Source organism: Panthera tigris, chromosome D1 (assembly GCF_018350195.1).
Source record: "Panthera tigris isolate Pti1 chromosome D1, P.tigris_Pti1_mat1.1, whole genome shotgun sequence".
Taxonomy (NCBI): domain Eukaryota; kingdom Metazoa; phylum Chordata; class Mammalia; order Carnivora; family Felidae; genus Panthera; species Panthera tigris.
Genome location: NC_056669.1, coordinates 103580834 through 103602030, shown reverse-complemented (window position 1 = coordinate 103602030; position 21197 = coordinate 103580834). Strand labels below are relative to the sequence as shown.

The following is a 21197-nucleotide window of genomic DNA, read 5'->3' as shown; positions in this document are numbered from 1 at the left end:
GCTAGCCCCCTCAAGGTCCTGGAAACCTTGTTTCCAAAATTCCTTAGAGACTTAGGCTGTCCCTAACCCCTTCCCAACCTGAATGTATATAATCAGTCACCCGTCACAAACCCAGTACAGCTCTTCCTGCCCAAGGTCTTGTCCCCATGCTTTAATACAAACACCTTTTTGCACCAAAGACGTCTCAAGAATTCTTTCTTGGCCATCGACGCCGAATCCCAACACTTCAAGCCACATCATTAAGTCCCGAGTCTCAGCTAAGCAACATCTACATCAGATATGGTGAGACAATTCATCTAGAGGCAAACACTTTTATGGACGACTCCGGTTCATTTTTAATCAGTATCAAATTGTGACAGTTTATCTAACCCTTTCTTGGGTTGTGGCTTTATTTTAAATGTTTGACTTCATGAATTATTGTTCAATGGAAATAGGGACAAAATGAGTCTACAACTTATAATTTTATCTCTTAAGGTTTTTAAAAATTTATTTATTTACTTTGAGAGTGAGCAAGTCAGGGAGGGGCAGAGAGAGAGGGAGAGAGAGAGAGACTAAGGATCTATACTGATCTTTAAAAAGGAAAGAAAATTTCCCCTACTTGTAGATGCACATATAGTGAAAAATGAGCAAGATCTTGAAAGGAAAAATCATACAATTAAGGAGAATAACTGAAAACTATAAGACATTAATGAAAGAAATTGAAGAAGACAAAATTAATAGAAATATATTCCATGCTCATGGACTTAAAGAATTATACCGTCAAATGTCTGTACTACCCAACAATAATTATACCGTGCAACTAAAACAATGTGGTATTTTCACAACAACAACAAAGTTCCTCAAAGAGGAAGTTCTGGATAGATGCTTGAATGTTTGTGTGCTACAATATAGTACATAAATTTCTAGAATTATTAGCTTTCTAAAAAGACGATGATGATGATGATGATGATGATGATGTCATTCTCTATAAAGTAAATTACAGATGTATTAAATCATCATGTCTCCATGGACTTGAGGTAAGGAAGGGTTTCTTGCACAAAACACGAAAGGCATAAATCATGATGAAACGTTGAGTAAATACAACTATAACAAAAACGTGGGGTGGAAACGTAACAAGAGCTAACAAAAACATCAAAATAAAACAAAACAAAATCAGAATGGGAGAAGATATTTGCAACAAATGCTGTTGAACAATACAAACAATGTATGTGTTCCTGAGACTTTCAGTTCCAGAAATAGGCTAAATTTCAGAGGTGGTTGGGTGAGGGTTCGATTTCTATTTTCTGAAATTCTCTTACATTGCCTTCAGTTTAATACTGAGGTTAGTTTTTGCCACGACCACTAGTAGCTACTCGTTCCAGCTGCATCTTAATTCACAAATACGTTCCTCATATTTTACATTTGTCAACAAAGACTCCAACTTAATGATGATGGTTCCACAACTGAATCAAGCCTTGGTCCAGGAACATTTTATGGGCTGAGAGAGTCACAAATGGAAGTGTTCTGATGGATCTGAATCTATCATGGTGGAGCCCAGGGTAAGGTTCACTCCCCCAAAATCTCAAGGTTGCCATCAATCTGGGGATAGCTAGAATGAATGCTGGCTAGTCAATCACAATATCCACTACAGGATGTCAAAATCCTGTAGCGATCCTGTTTTGATCAAAATTTGTTAGCCGTTATCTTTGGCAAAATGCAAAGAAATGATTTATTTATTTATAACATATTAGAGGAGAAAAATAGAATTAAATAATGAAAATGTTGATACAAATGTTACTACAAATACCTTTCCTTCAACTGAAGTTTGTTGCCTTGTGTACTGTATCAGATTCCTAACCAACCTTTCCTCCACTAACTCCTTCCACAGGAGATCTCTAAATTTCAAGTAAGTGCATGGCTTGTCCATATTTATCCAGTGGTGTGCTGGTGGATATTCAACAACTGGCTTTCCAAAGCTAGAGGGTGGGGTGGGAATGTGACTTGTGGCTTCTACCAATCTCTGAGGTGTAAATACTACCACCATAGCCAATTGTCAGCTACCAAAAATATGTTAACTTGCGGTCCCTGCAAATTTAAAATCAGCTCTCACAAGTCGATATAAGCCCGCTCAACACCACTGCAGAAATTTTCAACTGCTTCTGAAGACTCCTAGAGTTGCTCTGTCTTATGGTCTCCTGTGAAGCGTGTGCTTTTTCTCTCTGCAAAGTTTTATCTTGCCATCTTTCCCACACACATCAAAGTTAGATACACTAAACTCTCCTGTTAGTTCCCTGGATATCCCCAATTCTCTTCAGCTGAAAGACATTTGCATGAATCCCCCTTCATCGTGCAAATTCTAGTAATCATTAAGACCTCATTTTAGAAGAAAAGTCTTCTAAAAAAATGATATCCCCTCTAACCCAGGTTAGAAATTCTCCCTATGTCTTCCCAAGATTCCTATATTTTTCCTACCACAGCCCTTATTACTGCATGTTGTAATTACACATTTCCATTGGGTCTAAATCCCCCACTATGAGCAACCTGAGAGCAGAGACTATATATCATTCTCTATTGCACATCAAACTTTTCACACAGCGCATGCACATAGTAGACATTCCCTAAATATTGCTGAATGGATTAAAAAACATAATATATATATATATATATATATATATGATATATATGATATATATAATATTGGTCCAGGGACCAATATTATATAATGAGTGTGTGTGTGTGTGTGTGTGTGTGTGTGTGTTCTGAAGAAGAGAGGCAACAATTAGTAGAGAAGCGTATGAAAGAATTTTTGTCCATGTGGTAAACATGATGCTAAGAATAGCCTATGGGTATGAACTTACAGACATTATGAATGACTCAGCTCAGTATCAAGAGAGGGGAATTAATTTCTAAATCTGAAACATAAGCGCTTCAGCAGAAGATAAATCGGGAACCAGATACATCAGGAGGAGACTTAACATCAAACTGCCACCTTAAAAAGACAGCCATTGATGTCACCAGGGGGATGGGAGGAGCCACAATGGAAGTGAGGGTTTCTGCCATCCTCCCTGCACATCTGACCACCGTCCCACCCCAGCCTTAACAGCAGTGGCGGCACCAACAACGGCCACTTAGGACTTGTGGTTCTACGTACCACTTACAAGGGCTGAAGCCTTATAACAACCGATGAGGTAGTCCATTGATATTACACCTATTTTATGGATGAGGAAAAACAGGTCAGGGAGCTTAAGTAACTTGCTCAACTTCACACAGGTAACAAGTGACGGTACCACAATTTAAACCCAGATCTGTAAGGATCTAAAGCCCTTATTCCTTACTTCTCCGTTTTACAGTTTCTCTCCATCCTTTGAAGAACAAATGTTGATTGATATTGCTCTCAAAGTCCCCGATCGACACCATCGTTTACGTATCAGGGCTTGTGGGAATCTCAGAAGCTGACCGAAATAAAACCTCTGAGACATGACCCTACCCCCCTCAAATGTGAGAAAAAAACGATCTTAACGATGATAATGATGATTTTTTTATTTGAGTTTTTACAATGCTGACGTCAGCTAAAGTCAAGAAGCATTTTTCTGCAATGCAAAAAACATCTGACTCGTTTTCCTTCTCAATGGGTGGTTGGGAGTTGAATTTAGAGAGAATTCATAAAACGGGAATTATTCTGCCTGCCTCCTTTAAACCTTGTAAGGCAATGGGGTAGGTGGGTAAGAAGAAAGAGCACCGATTATGGGAACAACTTTGGAGTGGTGAGCACAGAATTTACAAAAACAAAAAAGTTGAGTCAGAAATTCAAGTTTCTCTTGATTCGTGCCGTAAAGAGAGGAGGCTCCTGTCTTCCTGAGGTCTTTGATGAAGCTCTGACTCCTTGGAGAGTTGAGGTTGAACTTCCTTGCTCTCAGATTTAGTTTCATCAGGAGGCATTTCTGCTTACACAGAATTACGAGGTGAGGAAATCGCCTGGAAAATAAAACATCAGTTTCCAAGAAAAGGATCATCATCTCCCTCTCCTCCCATCCCTTCCTTAATCATCATGATTATTGTCAATAATATGTGTTCACTGATTACTACTATGCTAAAGTTTTATATACATAGTCCTCACAACAAATGTCAGAAGACAATGAAAATGTTTTCATCTTATAGGTGAGTTACCTAAAATCTAGAAAGAATTCATGGTTTTTCCTGGGTATACAGTTAGAAACTGACAGGTTACATGGAAATTATTGAACTTAATTATATCTGTATAAAAATATGTTAAATATTATTATTATATTATTATATTGTAGTAACTGTATTATTATTGATATTGTCATTTATTGTCACACTAATTATATTACTATAAGATCATACTGTGATGTTATAAATGTATTGAATATTATTTTAAATATATTGTTTCCGGTTAGATTTTCACATCAGAATCCTTTTCCAGCCTTCATTCCATCCCTCACTTTCACACCATCTCTAACTCCAGGAATCCCACAAATCCTTACTACATAAAAGTATATCTTTTCAACTCTGGAAGTCGGAGAGAACCTTAAACCTTAGCAGACCATGTGAATTATTAGTCATGGAAACAAACTCACCTCTCTGGAATTACATTTGTTTTCTGCACACCACATGGCTGAAACAGAGATGTTGATGCATAATTCCAGCAAGGTAAGGATGAGCATTAGAGACATGATGCCCTAGGAGATATGATGCCTCATATGACACATAGTACAAACATTCAGAGGGAAAACATGTCATCAAGAAACCAAATATAACATCTCCCTCCCTTAAAACAGAACAAAGTGAACCATAGATTAGGTTTAAGACACAGGCACACACCAACACTCTTTAAGAGACACCTTATCAACCTAAAAACATAGAAACTGGGGCCTGGGGGGCTCAGTTGGTTAAGTGTCTGACTCTTGATTTTGGCTCAGGTCATGATCTCACGGTTCATGGGATCAAGCCCCATGTTGGGCTCCCTGCTGACAGCATTGCCCTGGTTAGGATTCTCTCTCTCCCTCTCTCTCTCTGCCTTTCCCATGCGTACCCTCTCTCTCTCTCTCAAAATAAATAAATAAACTTTAAAAATAAGTAAATAATGGGGCGCCTGAGTGGCTCAGTCGGTTGAGCGTCTGACTTCGGCCCAGGTCATGATCTCGCGGTCTGTGGGTTCAAGCCCCACATCGGGCTCTGTGCTGACAGCTCGGAGCCCGGAGCCTGTTTCAGATTCTGTGTCTCCCTCTCTCTCTGACCCTCCCCTGTTCATGCTCTGTCTCTCTCTGTCTCAAAAATAAATAAATGTTAAAAAAAAATTTTTTTAAATAAGTAAATAATAAATAGATAAATGGAAAAAATTTACCTGGAGAGAGAGATACATTGCATTTTTTATCAACCACGTGAAGTGGTCACAGCTGAAGAGGCTGTAAAGGCAAAATTCTGATATTCTTGCTAACGTCTAGGAATCTGAGTCATAGCCAACTAAAGAAACGAGTAGGTAGTTCAGAACAATGGACAAAAATGGCCCCCCACCATTTCATTAATGGGATTTTATTAGAAGGTTTATGTGTCTATGCCATCCCTAGAAACTAAACACTAAACTGAAATATTAAACACAAAATTACTAGACTAGCGATCCTGCTATTATCACTGAGGCACCTCGAAGGAGAAGCAAACACAAGATTGTTCCAGAAGGAAAATACTACAAAACCCACCTGAAAAAAACAACAACAACAACAACAACAAAAAACCCAGACCCATAGAAATATAAACTTAGATAATTAACAATACATTTCAGAAAGAAAAAAAATGAGGCACAAACTTCTTTGCCAGCAAACAGGAGGACTGGGAGTCAGGCAGTAAAAATAGGTCATCAAATAGGTCATCACGGAAAAAAAAAGGCAAATTTAAAGGAAAACCTTAATTCTAAATTGACCTCAGAAGAGGGAGAATATCTAACGCAAACAACAACATCATTTGAAAAGTTTCTTAGGGAGCTTCCCTTTAAAAATAATATACCCCCAAAATTCCAACGTGAAGTACCACATTCCAAACTTCGGTGACTCATGATTCAAAAATCCCAGGTCACAGAGAACACTGTAAATCTCCCAAGTCAGTTTTATTAAGTAAGATATGAAATTTAAAAAATTTCATTTAATCTCTCTGGGGAGTGTAATAGTAGCAGCAGCAATAAATACTAATATTATAACACAATGTGCACTGGGTTTTTTTTTATTTTTTTTAATGTTTACTTATCTTTGAGAGAGAGAGACAGAGTGCGAGCAGGGGAGGGGCAGAGAGAGAAAGAGACACAGAATCCGAAGCAGGCTCCAGGCTCCGAGCTGTCAGCACAGAGCCCGATGTGGGGCTCGAACTCATGGACCACGAGATCATGACCTGAGCCGAAGTCGGACGCTCAACCGACTGAGCCACCCAGGTGCCCCAAGGTGCACTGTCTTAATTGCTCATCAAATATGAACTTGTTTAACCCTCACATCAACCCTGTGAGATTGATACTATTACCATCCTCATATCAAAGATGAGCAAATTGGGGCGCCTGGGTGGCTCGGTCCGTTAAGCATCCGACTTCAGCTCGGGTCACGATCTCACAGTTTGTGGGTTCAAGCTCCGCATCCGGCTCTGTGCTGACAGCTCAGAGCCTGGAGCCTGCTTCAGATTCTGTGTCTCCCTCTCTCTCTGCTCCTCCCCTACTCATACTCTCTCTCTCTCTCTCTCAAAAACTAATAAAAAAAAAAAAAAAAAAAAGATGAGCACATTGAAACGCTATCTAATTTGCCCTTCATTGTAGAGCTAATAAGTGGCAAAGCCCGGATTCAAATCAAGGTAGCATGATACCCGATATGATATTCTTCTGTACATTTGAGATCATTTGGAATATTTTATAATTAAACATAATTTTTGAAAACATACGTTTGATAAGACGCCCATGCAAATGCATAAGTCCAGTGACTGTGAAGACAGACATCCCTTGAGAGAATACTTATTAACTGCTAAATTGATCGAGACAAAAACAAACCCAACTAGAGCAATGGTAGCGCTGGCAATATTCATTCCAAAATTGTGTTCCACCTAAAAAAAGAACAGGAATTTTCAATTAATATAGGAAGCACATGCTTCCTTCCTTTGGTAGCAATTCATTTAAACCCCCATCTAAGACCTGCGGGTCTTAAGAAGAACTTTGGTTCTTACTCTGAGGAAAATATAGAGTCCCTGGAGGATTTTGAGCAAAGGGGCAATGCAGTTAGATTAATGGGAGCACTGAGGTCTCAAGCAGGACTAGTGTAGACAGGGCCAGCGGTAGAAGCAAGGAACCCGGTTAAGAAAGATGGTGTCTGACTGGATGAGAAACAGTCAAAGTCAGATTTAGCTTGAACATAGGGCCAACAGGATGTGTGAATCAATTGGATTCAAGATTGTCAAAGAAAGAGAAGTCAGGGATAATCCTCAGGGATCTGGAAGGAGGGAGTGCCCATCAGCTGATATGGGGAGGAAATGGAGGGAGAAGGTTGGAGGAGGAAGATTAGGATAGAGTTTGGGAGATTTTAGAACTCTTAAGTGGAAGCAATGAGATCCACCGGCCTGTTGCCCAGAGGGAGATCTAGGCTGGAAGTGTTTATTTCAGGGTTGTGGGCATGCAATGTCACTTGAAGCCAGGAGCATGGATGAGGTCACCAAAGGAGTGAGTAGGGCAGGTAACAAGGAATTGAGTTCTGGGGCACCCCAACTTTTGAAGGTCAGAGAGAAGCAAAGGAAAGGAGATTGAGAAGGGGACACTGAAAAGACAAGAGGAAACCAGCTAATGGAAGTGATCTAGAAGCTAAATGAAGAAATGATTGGAAGGAGGAATGAGTGATCCACTGCGTACTAAATGCTGCCCATGAATCAAGTTAGATGAGGACCGGAAATTGATCTCTGCGTTGCCAACAGAGAAATCAGTAGTGATCTTAAGGAGAGTGGTTACAAAGATGTAACAGGGAAGAAAATAAAGCCTTATTATAAAACAATGCCCTTCCTGGGTAGATTGGAAGTTCTTACTCGATAGGTAGGGAAGACAATAAAGCCCTTACTGGGTAGATTGGAACTGGAGACAGAGTGTAGATAATTCCTTTGAGGAGTTTAACTACAGAAGGAAAAGCAAATTGTGCCCATAGCTATCAGGAGAAAATAAGGTCAAGGTATTTTTTTTCTGCTTAGATTAGTAACTGGATGCTGATAGGCTGATTGAAAAAATCTAGCAGAAAGACATTTGGAGTGATGCACTCAGGTGGGAAAAAAAGGAACAGAATCTAGTATTCAAATAGGGATGACAGCTTTGAAGAAAATCAGAGTCACCTACGGTAAGAAGTTAGAATAAAAAACGAATCGGTTCAGACCTGTTCTGTGAAGTGGATGTTAGAGAGGGCATCTGAATGTTCTTTTCTAAGGGCTTGGGTTTCTCAGAATAGGGAGCAAGGTCATCAACAGAGAATAAAGGTAAAAGAAAAGGGATTGGTGTTCAAGGTGGCCATCCATGGAGAAGGCAGAGTGAATGAGCTAGGAAAGGCGTGTAGCTGGCAGAGAGATGATTTAGTGAGAACACATAACAGGGACTTATGAAGTGTATAAGGAATCACTAAAGGAATAGAACTTTTGGCTTTTGGGTGTGGACTTAGTGGTGGGAAAGGGTACACTCAAAGTAGTTAGAATTAGTCAAGTTTCACAACACGCAAAAATCAAGAAGCCTTTTTCTGAGCTTCAGATTCATCAAATATTCAAAGTAACCATCCCAGGAATCATTCACAATCTCCATGATTTTCTGATAATTTACCATCTGAATGCCTTAAGAGAATTTTCTTGTGCATTACACAAGACTCGGTGTCTCAGTTGAATTCACCAACCTCTACTCTCTTGTTATTAATGGGTAACTTATTTCTAGTTCCACAATCATAGGAATACAGGAAGAACTGCCACTTACCAACTTTCTTGTGGGTTTTCTCCCAGCTGCAACAGACAAGGATCCTGAAACAATAAACTGTTTAAACACAGGAAATGAAACAGATAAGAGAACATTAAGTCTCAACCATTTTCATTTTGTCCTCCGTCAATTAGTAGATATCTAGCAATGGATGCATAAAATTTCTTTCTAAAATTCACACTCTATCACAGAGAATTATACTCGATGTTGCTCATCATTTTGTATGAATAAAATTTTAAATTAGTTAAAATTTTGAGCAAACATGTGATATTTTATTACATCTGTTTTTATACATTATATGAGCGTGCATACTTTAAAAACATAAGATAAAGACATATATGTAATGTGATATAATTATCTTTATGCTTATACTTATATTAAATGTAAATAATATTTATTTACATACACATGCATATATAACGTCATTCTCATATTCTGACTCAAGCTTCAGATGAGGGTTTGATTTATTGGATTAGATGTTCTGAAAGAACTTCAGCAAGTCTGTCTACATCACTATACCCACTCATTTTAAATGATTATTTTGATAAGCTATTATTTTCATGACTCTAATTTTATAAAGTGAATTCTCTACAAGTTGATGGCTTTCTCAAAATTTCATGCTGTTTTATACCCCACAAATTCTTACAACAATTTGCAGAGCCACGCCTATGGTTTGAGGGCAAAGTTGCCAAAATCATGGAGAGCAAGAGCTGGCTCCATAGATTCAATTCTCGAATATTCTGCCTGAACACAAAGGAACAGGCTTCGGATTCCACGTCAAATAACAAGATGGTTATCACGAGAAAGTTCAGGGTCACTAGAGCTTTATGGTCGAGAACATATGCACCCTGACCCTATCTTCAGCTTGTATTCATTCAGTCACCTAGGCTCAGTTTTTGCCTACTTTCTTTTTCTGTAAAATAGAGATGTGCATATCCCCATGTTAATATTACTGACCTTATAGCTATATGGGGATGGAATGAAATGATACTTGATGAGGTCTTGGAAATTGGCCCGGCACACCTAAAGCACTTGTATTATTAACAATAGCTAAGGTTTTTATGTATTTTTTCCCCATTTAAAAATGGCCCAAAAAGAGGGCCCCCATGTTATTTCTACTATCTTACTGAAGAAACTAAAGGGTAAGAACTTAGATATTTTTCTCAAAGGTCAATAAGGATGGGTAAGAGGAAGATTGGTTCATATAAGGAAGCACACGGTCAATAAACAGCAGGGCCCGTATACAGAGGGAAGGGGAGGGAGACAGGGGTGTAGTTGCAGGTAAGGCCAGATAATGTCGGGGATCTTAGACTTTACTCCATCAGCGATAGACAGAGCTGGGGCAAAGCTTCCAGCGATGGGAATCCAATGGTCAGATTTGAACCTTCATGCTGAGGACGCTTTCAAAGAATGAGCTCTGGCTTCCTGACCACATTTTCCCAACATACTGACCCCAGCTTTCTGAGAAAAGAAAACTCTTTCCTGATGGAATAACTGAAACACTTCACCATCCTCTCTTATACAATATGGAAGTTTTCCATTTAGATAGTCAGGATTCATTATGCAGAGAAAATGTGTACTTCAGGTTTTCTAGAAAAATTCAGACTCCAAGTATTTCATCAAAATGATAGTAGGAACTATCTAAAAATTTCAGAAATGTTAAATCCAAATTACGTGTTTTATACTGCATCCAGAAACTGAATGTCATCTTTTGTCAGCATATGAGATTGTTGCCAAATTATGAGCAATTTTGTTTTAAAGAAGATCTGAAGGTCGATGATTCTGAAAAACTAAACTCACGAATAAATTAGAGCCCCAGATTTGCTATAAATTTATATCTTCTTCATTTGCCAATTACATGTTCCATTTACTATTTTCAACTAAACTTGCCCATCTTGGATTTCATGGTAGCCTGAGACCGAACACTTATAAATTCTCAAAGGTCTAACACCAGAATAGACAAGAAAAAACAAAGACAAAAAAATTAGTGTCTGGTTAGCAAATAGTTCCAACTAATTATCTTTTTAAAAAGAAAACATCAGGTAGTTGATAATCAAATAACAAATTTATTTATTCAAATAAATTTTAAAACCACCTAGAACCAAAGCCTATTTTATTGATTCCGTTTTGACTCAAATAGGGGAAATCAGTCTTCTGATTTCCAGACTGTAATCAGCAGGCAAATCTCTTATCTCCCAAACCAGGACTCTCTTGACTGCACAAGACAATTCACCAATACTCATTTTTCATTTGATTTTCTTAGCATCCATAAATGTAATAGCTGGATTTAATGCATGAATACATCAAGTTAATGTTTGAGACTTAATTTGTACTCAGCAAATGTGATTTCTCTTACTCAGGAAGGCACTTTGTTTTTAAAAGTTGTGTAAGGAATTACAAATCAAACCCACAGCATGCAATCTCCAAATAACCTAAAAACAACACTTTAATAATCTAACACATTTCTAGCAGTGGTATGTAAGAAATGATCTATGGTCAGGGGAACATGAATACGCACAAAAACAGCACCCCATAGTGGGTAGCCTGTGTAGAAGACCAAGAAAAACTGGCGGAAGGGACGAAATATGCTTTGTGAGGAACCTATAAAAACACCCAGAGCCAGAATTGTTGCTCCATTCAGGATCTGGACGGCCTGTAAGAAGGAAAAAAGAAAAAAAAAAAAGCATAATGGTCATGTACTAGTGTCCATGGAGAAGAGACCATTTGAATTTTCTTCAGAAAGGAGATATCAGTGCTGGAAATGATGACAATGTCAAGCTTAACTGGGCAAGGCCTTATTCTGGGAGGTTTTTGTTCTATGCCATTCCCACCGATCCCAATGGCAGCCCTTCATCACCACGTCTCTCCCTCCTCCTGTCCATTCTCACAAACTCCTTCCAGACAGTGGTAGAAAACTAGAGGCAATATGGCTGGCAACACAGATGGGGTCAAATATCTTCCTAGCACACCTTGGGGCCATAGTATGATGAAGGCACTCAGACATTAAACAGCAGTTCATCCAAGCTTTCGTCAATCCAATTTTTAGATCTAAAATACGGAAGGCATTCATAAGAACTCAGCCTCCCGAGGTGGTGGTCAGACTGGAGTCCATTCTCCAATGCTGACAGGACAGTTCCTACTCCCCAGGTCTAAAATGGGTCCCAGTCTTTTCTTAAAGAAGCAACATTATTGACTTAGTGATGAATAATTCAGAAATCTCTCCTGATGAGGACAAGGTTTTCCACATGCTATTTATTTTCTTCTGTCTTAAACCAATTTGTAAACTAAAGATGACCTACCCCAAGGGCCTGTAACTTCTCCTTCTGTTGATTTTGTGATCCATTAATGGGCTGGTAGACAGAGTTATTCACCACCTCTGGTTCCACCTGGCTCGCTGGGGTACCACCTGCTGAGGCTGCCTCCAGTTCTGCATTCTCATCTCCTCGGGAGGCCATCTGGGGTTATTGATGGCTACCACAGAAAAGAAATCCAAAGGTTTGATGTTTTCCCTTTCCCCACCAGCTACAATTTTTTGAGTGCAACAGAAGGGTTCATTTCCGTCCATACATCAAAATGACTCTCCACAAATGGAGCATCAATTTACATTGTTGAATTTCATTTTGTCTTGGAGTAGTAGACACCATCAAACTACTGTAGTAAGTCTGAGTGCCTCACATAACTTTGAAACAGTGAAGTGTGATTCCTTTCTCATTTTTATATGTATGTATACATTACATAGCCCCTCTTTCTTCAAATCAATCCTGGACAACCAGACAGATGGTTTCACTGAGAGTTGATCTCTTGGTTGAGGAAAATGACTTTGGTCACCTCCTTATAATAACAAGAAGTATAATTTATTGAGTTGCTACTACATGCCAGGTACTGTCTGGTTGCTGTGATCGTGTTAACATATTTAATCCTCCCAACAATCTATGTTGCGATATTATTATTCCGATTTTAAAGATGAAAAAATTGAGGCATAGAGAGGTCAGATAACTTACCCACACTTAACACAGCTCATAACTGAGTTCAGCTCTATTAGGGACGTTCTACTTTAAGGTTGAACATTTTTTAATCGTTATGCTATGTAGTACTATATGGAAGATACCGTTCTAGGTCACCGTTCGGTACAGCGGAAAGAGTTTAAGCACCGTGGAAGAGACGAATCTAAATCCAAATTTGGCCACTTATTAGTTGTGTGATCTAGTAATGGGAGCCTCAGTGTTCACATATGTAAAATGAAAATAATTTTAATTTCATATTAACATGGCAAGAGGCAACTTTGATAAGGTCTGAAGTCCCTAACCTAATAGACAGTTGGTAAATGTTAACTTTAACTCATACTCTGCCTTGTGGCAAAAAAAAAAAAAAAAAAGACTCAAAGTATTGTATATAAGGTTCACCAAACAACCACCTCAATCATTACACCTAAAAAAGATGTGTCGCTAAAATATACACTGGGGGCGCCTGAGTGGCTCAGTTGGTTAAATGTCTGACTCGGTTTCAGCTCAGATCACCATCTCATGGTTCATGAGTTCAAGCCCCACATCAAGCTCTGCACTTTCAGTGACTTGGGATTCTCTCTCTCTCTCTCTCTCTCTCTCTCTCAGAATAAATAAATAGGGGCACCTGGGTGGCGCAGTCGGTTAAGCGTCAGACTTCAGCCAGGTCACGATCTCGCGGTCCGTGAGTTCGAGCCCCGCGTCAGGCTCTGGGCTGATGGCTCGGAGCCTGGAGCCTGTTTCCGATTCTGTGTCTCCCTCTCTCTCTGCCCCTCCCCCGTTCATGCTCTGTCTCTCTCTGTCCCAAAAATAAATAAAAAACGTTGAAAAAAAAATTTTTTTTAAAAAGAATAAATAAATAAACTAAACTAAATTAAAAAAAAATATATATATATATATATATACACACACAGTATGTTCAATCTTGAGCAATATAACTTCCTAGTGGGAAAACTGATAAAGGGAAACTTGTTTCAGATGGAGTCAGGACGCCACAACAGGGGCTTCTCGTGCCCTGTCCCTCCTCCTCAGTTGTAGACCCAACAGGAAGAGAAGCACTTGGCATCTTCCAAGTCAATACCACTTTACTATCCCAGAGAAGAGCAGCCCAGCCAACAAGAGGCTGTCACAACTAAAAGCTACTCTATTTCCAAGTCCCAGTCTGCTGCAAGGGACTTTTTGTGTATAACAGTAACTCCTAATTCCCCTCTTTCCCTCTATAAAAAGAGCAGTTCCTTCTCTTTGTTGTCTGGACTTACATAAGATTTTGTGTTAGCTTGCTTGTCCCAAATTGCAATTCTCTACTCTTCCTGAATAAACCCATTTTTGCTAGTAAAATAACTGATAACAGGCTTCTCCAACACAAAGTGATTGCAAAATGCTTCTCTGCTTTTACAACTGATGAGGTGGACAGTAGGAGATTAACCACAGGGGCACCTGGGTGGCTCAGTCGGTTAAGCGTCTGACTCTTGATTTTGGCTCAGGTCACAACTCACAGTTTATGAGTTCAAGCCCCACATCGGGCTCTGTGCTGACAGTGCAGAGCCTGCTTGGGATTCTCTCTACCCCTACTCCACTTGCTCTCTGTCTCTCTCAAAATAAATAAATAAGCTTAAAAAAAGCTTTTTTTTTTTTTTAAAGAAAAAAGAGATTAACTACAAACCCATTATATACTGCTGAATTCTGCCAAAACTATTGACTTTGAGTTTAAAATGGTTTCTTAATTTCTACTGTTTGTTGCAAATTGTACGGCAGATCTATTTTTCTAATAATTTCACTCACTTTTATCAGATTAGATCCATGCTGCTTCCTTTCAGGATAAGGTTTACCTTTCCGGTTCTCTATCATAAAGGGTATGTGTCATGCTTATTTATTCACAAAGGCACTAAGAAGGTGAAAGTCAGAACACATTCTATCTTTAACTTTATCACATTGGAAATTGCTATTTTACCTCTCGTCGAAATGTCCGGCCAATACTGATTTCCATGCTAGCATTTAGGTACATGCTCTGTTTAAACACTGATAAATACAGAATGACAAGGAACCCTTACCTTCCATGTTCAACACTATGCACGGAATCCAAGAAGGAGGAAATATCAAAAAGTTGACAGCAAAGTCTATTTTAATAAATACCTAATGTAATCCTGGTCAGGATGTATAATAATAAGAATGGCCAAACAGGGCCACCTGGGTGGCTCAGTCGGTTAAGCGTCTGACTTCAGCTCAGGTCATGATCTCGAGATCCATGAGTTCGAGCCCCACATCAGGCTCTTGCTGACAACTCAGAGCCTGGAGCTTGCTTTGGATTCTGTGTCTTCCTCTCCCTCCGCCCCTCCCCTGCTCGTGCTCTGTCTCTCTCACTCTCAAAAATAAACAAACGTAAAACAAAATTTTTTTAATTCCCTCAAATCCCTCTCTCATCTATGTTGAACATCACCTTGCAAAGCTCAGGCTTAACATTTATCCATTGGGAAATATGTGTATATATATACATTTTTTTAAAGATTTTATTCTTTTTTAAGTGATCTCCACACCCAACATGGGGCCCAGATTCACCACCTCAAGATCAAGAGTTGCATGCTTCACTGACAGCCAACCACATGCCCTGGGAAATACAACTATCTTTTACATAAGATATCTACCTCGCTAAAATGTATTAATGTGGAGAGCGGTGCTCCTTCATGATCAGATACCTGCTTGCCTGTTAGTCTAGCTTCACGCCTCCCCCTCCCTATCTCACAGCTCTGTCCAGCCATGTTTTATTTCTTTTAATGCCCCCCAAGCATCAAGTTCTCAAAAGTCTTCAACTCTCCTTCTCAGTATTATTCCTCTCTTCCTGAAACTCGTTTTCCCTCAAGCTCCACCTAGAAAATTTCTGCTCTTCTTCCAGACTGACTCTCAGTCCACATGCCACACTTTCCTGAGGGAAGCCATCTTGAGTCCCAGCCGGGTCTGGAGGAAGCCTCCCCTTTATTACCTCAGAACGCCCTGCCCTCTGCTTCCCTTTTCCTACTACTACGTGTCTGAACCTCAACTGACTGGATGTTCACCTGTATCTGATGTCTTCCCATCCTGGTAACCCCAGGGCCTAGATCTGTGTCTGTCACATGCTGTGCACTCAGCAAATACATGCTTAATAAATAAATGAACTTTTGGTCCAGCTTGATGTAGCCATGCCTTATGAATGATAATGTGAAATATGTTTGTGAGGATTGGAGCCTCTCATACAGAGAAACTCCCGAGTAGCTCTGGAAGGAGGAAATCTATCATTTATTTTTTAAGTTTATTTATTTATTTTTCTTGAGAGAGAGAGAAAGCTTGAGTGGGGGAGAATCAGAGAGAGAGGAGAGAGCAAGAATCCTATTTATTTATTTTGAAAGAGAGAGCACAAGCAGAGGAGGGGCAGAGATGGGAGGGGCAGGGGGAGAGAATCCCAAGCAGGCTCGTGCTGTTTGCCCTAAGGCCAATGTGGGGCTTGAACTCATGAACCATGAAATCATGATCTAGGCTGAAACCAAGAGTCAGATGCTTAACCAACTCAGCCACCCAGGTACCTCTTGATTTTTTAAAATAACTATAAATGGGGCGCCTGTGTGGCTCAGTCGGTTAAGCCTCTGACTTCAGCTCAGGTCATGCTCTCATCATTCATGGGTTCAAGCCCCGTGTTGTGCTCTGGGCTGACGGCCCAGAGCCTGGAGCCTGCTTCAGATCCTGTGTCTCAGTCTCTCTCTGCCCCTCCCCTGCTCACACACTCTCTCTCTCTCTCTCTCTCTCTCTCAAAGGTAAATAAACATTAAAGAATAAATAAATAAAAATAAAATAACTATACATATCAGGGAGAATTTTCAGGCTTCAGGCAAAATAAACGATGTTCAATAATGTGGTCAATTGAGCTTTTCTTTTTTAATGGGAGAAGTGTAGATTTCCTGAGAACCCATTAAGTTCACCTATCTGGCTTTTAGTGTGTGTCAGGCATTGCACTAAATGTTTTACCCATTTAACCACCATATGTCTCACACATCCATATAAATAGGTACTGCTGCTATGATCCTTTCCATTTTGCAGGCGAGAAAGTGGAACACCAGAAGACTTAAGTAATTTGCCAAAACCCACAAGGCCAGCAATTTCAGGAGCTGGAGACCCGAACCTGGCAATCTGGCTTTCAGAGTATCGTTACCGTCCCTCTGAGCTCATGCAGAAACTCACTTACTAAATCTTTACTTCAGATGTGTCCAGACCATCCCTCATTCCCACAGCCGGCAGCCGAATTTGGCGGCAGCCACTTGGATTATATACATCTAAGAGGCGTGTGTGTGTGTGTGTGTGTGTGTGTGTGTGTGTGTAGGTGGTGTCCGCGCCCGTGTCTTTCCAAAGAAATAACTAGACAATTATGTCTAACATTTTCAACACCAGAGGAACAATCAGACTCTAAGGGGAAGCCATGCTCGCAGCTGAAAGTTCCAAATCTCTACGTGACAACCAACCAGAACACTCTGCAGACATCCTCATGGCCCACTGACTCTCCTGGGTGGCACCCAGGAGACAAGAAAAAAGGGGGCTTTCTCTGAAGAGCGAATCTGTAGGGTTTACCTTGGAGGCTTCAAGCGTTGGAAGACGTCTTGCCTCTGAAGCCGAGTAGGAGACGCTCAGTAATGATAGCGATGATGTCCTTTCTGGAAAACTGCAGCCTCTTCGGACTCAGGCTTAACGTACCTTTGCCTGAGGCAACACTCTAGAGGAGTCGGTGAAAATGTGGTGCTGGCTGACTGCAGAGTGTGCCAACCACACGGGCACCTGGGACCACTCTGCTTTCACTGTGCGTCCCCAAGGCTTGCCGTTGATTAGGAAACTGGCAGCAGGAGTAACCGTCTGCTGGCCCTGTGACATTGCTTAACATATGGTTGGACCAAGAAATGCAAGCAGGAAGTACAGGGAGATGGGTGGGAAAGCATTGTGGGATGGGGGGCGTCGAGCAGTCACTTGCCCAGTAAGAAAAGAATGAAGTCAGATAGTAAGAGCAGCGTCTGGAGGAGGGAGGGTGGTCACACGCATCCTTACGTTCAATTCTCACGGGCTTAGACAGGCTGGTTCGTCTGCCAACGTCAAAGATACAAAAATTAGGCAAATTGTAGTTTGATGGCATTGAATGATTGCTGCGTACCAGTCGTCGCTCTAAATGCCCTGCGCGCATTAACTCACTTCAGCCTCGCGATGACTCCAGGCCGAGGTACAACGGGTAACCCAATCTCACAGAAGAGAAAACTATGGCATAGAAACGTTAACCAGCTTTCCTAACCGGATCCGGTGCCCGGCCAAGCTGTGTGCAAACCTCAAGCTCTGGCTAGGGTGAGGTCAGGGTCATGCCTGCTACTCCCAGTGTGATTTGTAAATAATGATGCCTCCTGGGGTGCCTGGGTGGCTCAGTCGGATAAGCATCTGAGGTCAGCTCAGGTCATGATCTCATGGTTTGTGCGTTCGAGCCTCACGTCCGGCTCTGTGCTGACAATGCCGAGCCTGCTTGGGATTCTCTCTCTCTCTCTCTCTCTCTCTCTCTCTCCCTTTCTCTCTCTGCCCCTCCCTCACTTGCTCTCTCTCTCTCAAAATAAATAAAGTTGAAAATAAATAAAGAGGGGCACCTGGGTGGCTCTGTCAGTTAAGTGTCCGACTTCAGCTCGGGTCATGATCTTGAGGTTTGTGAGTTCGAGCCCCGTGTCAGGCTCCGTGCTGACAGCTCGGGGCCTGGAGCCAGCTTCGATTGTGTCTCCCTCTCCCTCTCCCCCTCCCCCACTCATTCTCTGTCTCTGTCTCTCAAAAATAAATATACATTTCCTTAAATTTAATAAACAAATTAATTAATTAATAAAGCCTCTCCTCACTTTCAAAAGTACCCCAGCTCAGAAGATACATTATTGGGAAAATGAATAAAAAGAAACCTCATTTGTGAAAATGGTGTTGGGAAGCCAAAAGCAGGCAGCTCGCACACCCTACTGCCTCCCTGGGATGGCAGAGCCCACAGGAAGAGACCTCCCTTCTCGAGCCATACTATTTTGCCTTCTTTAATACCCAGCAGAAGACAGAAAGGTGTTTCTCACCTCACCACCCTCTCCTGGCAACAGCCCAGCCGATGAGAGACAGTCACACTCAGCCAACAAGGAGCCCCTACACTTAGAATTCCCTTTTCCCCCCAATGGACTTTTTGTTTCTAACAGCCCTCCCCAGCTCCGCCCCTTTCTCGATAAAAGAGTGGTCCTCCCCTTCCTTTTGAGGATTTTCCTATGGTTTGCTGTAGCTTGCTTTTGTCACGTTGCAATTCCCTACTATTCCTGCACCAACCCATTTTTGCTGGTGAAATGACTGGCAGTTTTATTTTTAGGCTTAACATTCCACAATCATCCTAAATAAATAAAGTGCCCTTAAATAGATGATGGGAAGATCAGAGCCAAGAGGCAGTAGGGCAATAAATCACATGTGGAGATTCAAAATGCAGTCTTTAGGAAGGTCACAGGACAGAGTCTGGAGGGGGCAGCCCATGACTGGGTGAGGTCCTCATTCTAGAAACTGGAGCAGAAGGGGAAACTCGGTCACAGAAAAGAGAAAAAGAGGCCGGATACCATGACCGAAGGAGCGCTCTGGGAGGGGACATGGTGAACTTGGACTCTGAATATGAAGTGAGCGGAGGCCTGGCAGCCAGGAAAATGTAATCGTGTGCAGGAGCTCTGCGACCAGGGCTGGTACCCGAGCCTGGAGTAGAGACTCTGGAGCTTTGGATGACAGAGAAACTCTAAACATAAGGAAATAGCTAACAGGATGGCCGCAAAAGGTATGTTCCTCATGTTTCACTTTAGCCAGAGCCATTGCAAATGGAATACTGATGAAACAGTAGGAGGAGAAGGGCGGGGGAGGGACAGGGGATGTGGAGGGGGGAGGAAGAGAGGGAGGAAGAGAAGAAGAGGAGGGGGAGGAGGGGGGAGGGACAGGGGATGTAGGGAGGGGGAGGAAGTGAGGGAGGAAGAAAAGGAGAAGGAGGAGGGAGAGGAGGAAGGAGAGGAGGAGGAGAAGGAAGAGGAAGAATAAGAAGGGAAAAGACAAGAAAGTGCTCTCAGGGAAGGAGAGGAAGAAATATGAGTAAGTGAGGAAAGGAGTAGTTCCTTTTAACATACTCGTTTTAAATTAAGAACTGTAGGGAAAAAAAAGAGCTCTGAAAGGAAGTTAATTAAACTCTAAGACTTCAGTTGTCTCGTTTGTAAATATAAGACCATAGTACCCACCTTAGAGAACAGCACGTATAAAGATTAAATGACAGAATGCATGTAGAGGTCTTAGCAACTAAGATCTTTACATGCATTGGAAATAAATGAATAAAAATGGGAAGGCTCTTCAGTTCCTTAGAGAGAGAGAGAGAGAGAGAGAGAGAGAGAGAGAATTATGAGAAACTGCTTTCACGATTTGCACAGATGACTTCTGCTGGTGTGCAATAGTCCCTAATTTCAAGAGAAAATGTTTTCAAGGATGCTGACTAGCTTTTGGTGCTGCAATAACATAATGAATAATCAAGCTCAAAATTCAAGTTGTTAATTTCCAAAAGGAAAAAAAAATGAATCTTGATTTGAATGAAGTCAATATTCCAGCTGTTCATCCACATGGGACCCATTAAGACCTTGAAAAGTGATACATTTCTCAAGCGTTGTTTGTCTTAATCCAGTTACTAAGTACTGTTTGCATCCTTGCTTTTATCCCTACACCCAAGTGCACGCTAATGTGTGCACATACCTACTAAAATCATGCTCTTCTTGGGGCAGTACCTTTATATATCTTAGTAAGCATATGTATTCTTGTTAAGAAACAAAATTAGTTAACCATCTAAAATCTCTGACTTTGAAATATGTTCAATGTGTCTGGCTCATTGCTTACTAGTTTATAGCTTTGCAAGTTTCTAAGTCCCTGCTTGGAAACCATGCCCTGCCAGGTGTGACGTTACTTAGTATAACCATAAGACAATAAAAGGTTGTGGTAGACAAAGATCGCTGTTACTAGGGTCTGGAAATTGTGAGCCATCAAATAAAATGAAACCAATGATCGGAAACAAGCCTTATTCTTTCCTGTTTTAGCCTCATGCTATTTTTTTAGACAAGGCGGGGAAATACACTTGTACAGATCTAGTCTTAGACTTTGGAGGAAGGCATTGCATTTTTAGAGTTGCTCAGGAAACCAGGAAGAGTTATCATGATATTGTTGGCAAA

General features: G+C 40.9%; 2 protein-coding genes across 3 annotated transcripts in view; both read right to left on the bottom strand.

Moving 5' to 3' along the window:
• Positions 1 to 3522: 3522 nt before the first annotated feature.
• Positions 3523 to 21197, bottom strand: part of MS4A3 (membrane spanning 4-domains A3) — a 29648-nt gene continuing 11973 nt past the window's right edge. Inside the window, exons 1-8 of one of the 2 annotated variants that reach the window (XM_042957783.1) lie at positions 19050 to 19116; positions 17548 to 18050; positions 12256 to 12427; positions 11475 to 11609; positions 8957 to 9013; positions 6913 to 7071; positions 4578 to 4679; positions 3523 to 3954 (exon numbers count right to left, since the gene is read on the bottom strand). In XM_042957783.1, coding sequence (XP_042813717.1) covers positions 3925 to 3954; positions 4578 to 4679; positions 6913 to 7071; positions 8957 to 9013; positions 11475 to 11609; positions 12256 to 12411 — 639 coding nt within the window. In that variant the 5' untranslated portion in view covers positions 12412 to 12427; positions 17548 to 18050; positions 19050 to 19116 and the 3' untranslated portion in view covers positions 3523 to 3924. Of the gene's footprint in view, positions 3955 to 4577; positions 4680 to 6912; positions 7072 to 8956; positions 9014 to 11474; positions 11610 to 12255; positions 12428 to 17547; positions 18051 to 19049; positions 19117 to 21197 lie in introns of those variants that run through there. The other variant, XM_042957784.1, reaches the window with a different exon arrangement.
• OOSP2 (oocyte secreted protein 2) overlaps positions 12381 to 21197 on the bottom strand; it is a 61065-nt gene continuing 52248 nt past the window's right edge. Inside the window, exon 5 of the mRNA XM_042957785.1 lies at positions 12381 to 12427. The gene's annotated coding sequence lies outside the window, so the exon portion shown is untranslated. The remainder of the gene's footprint in view (positions 12428 to 21197) is intronic.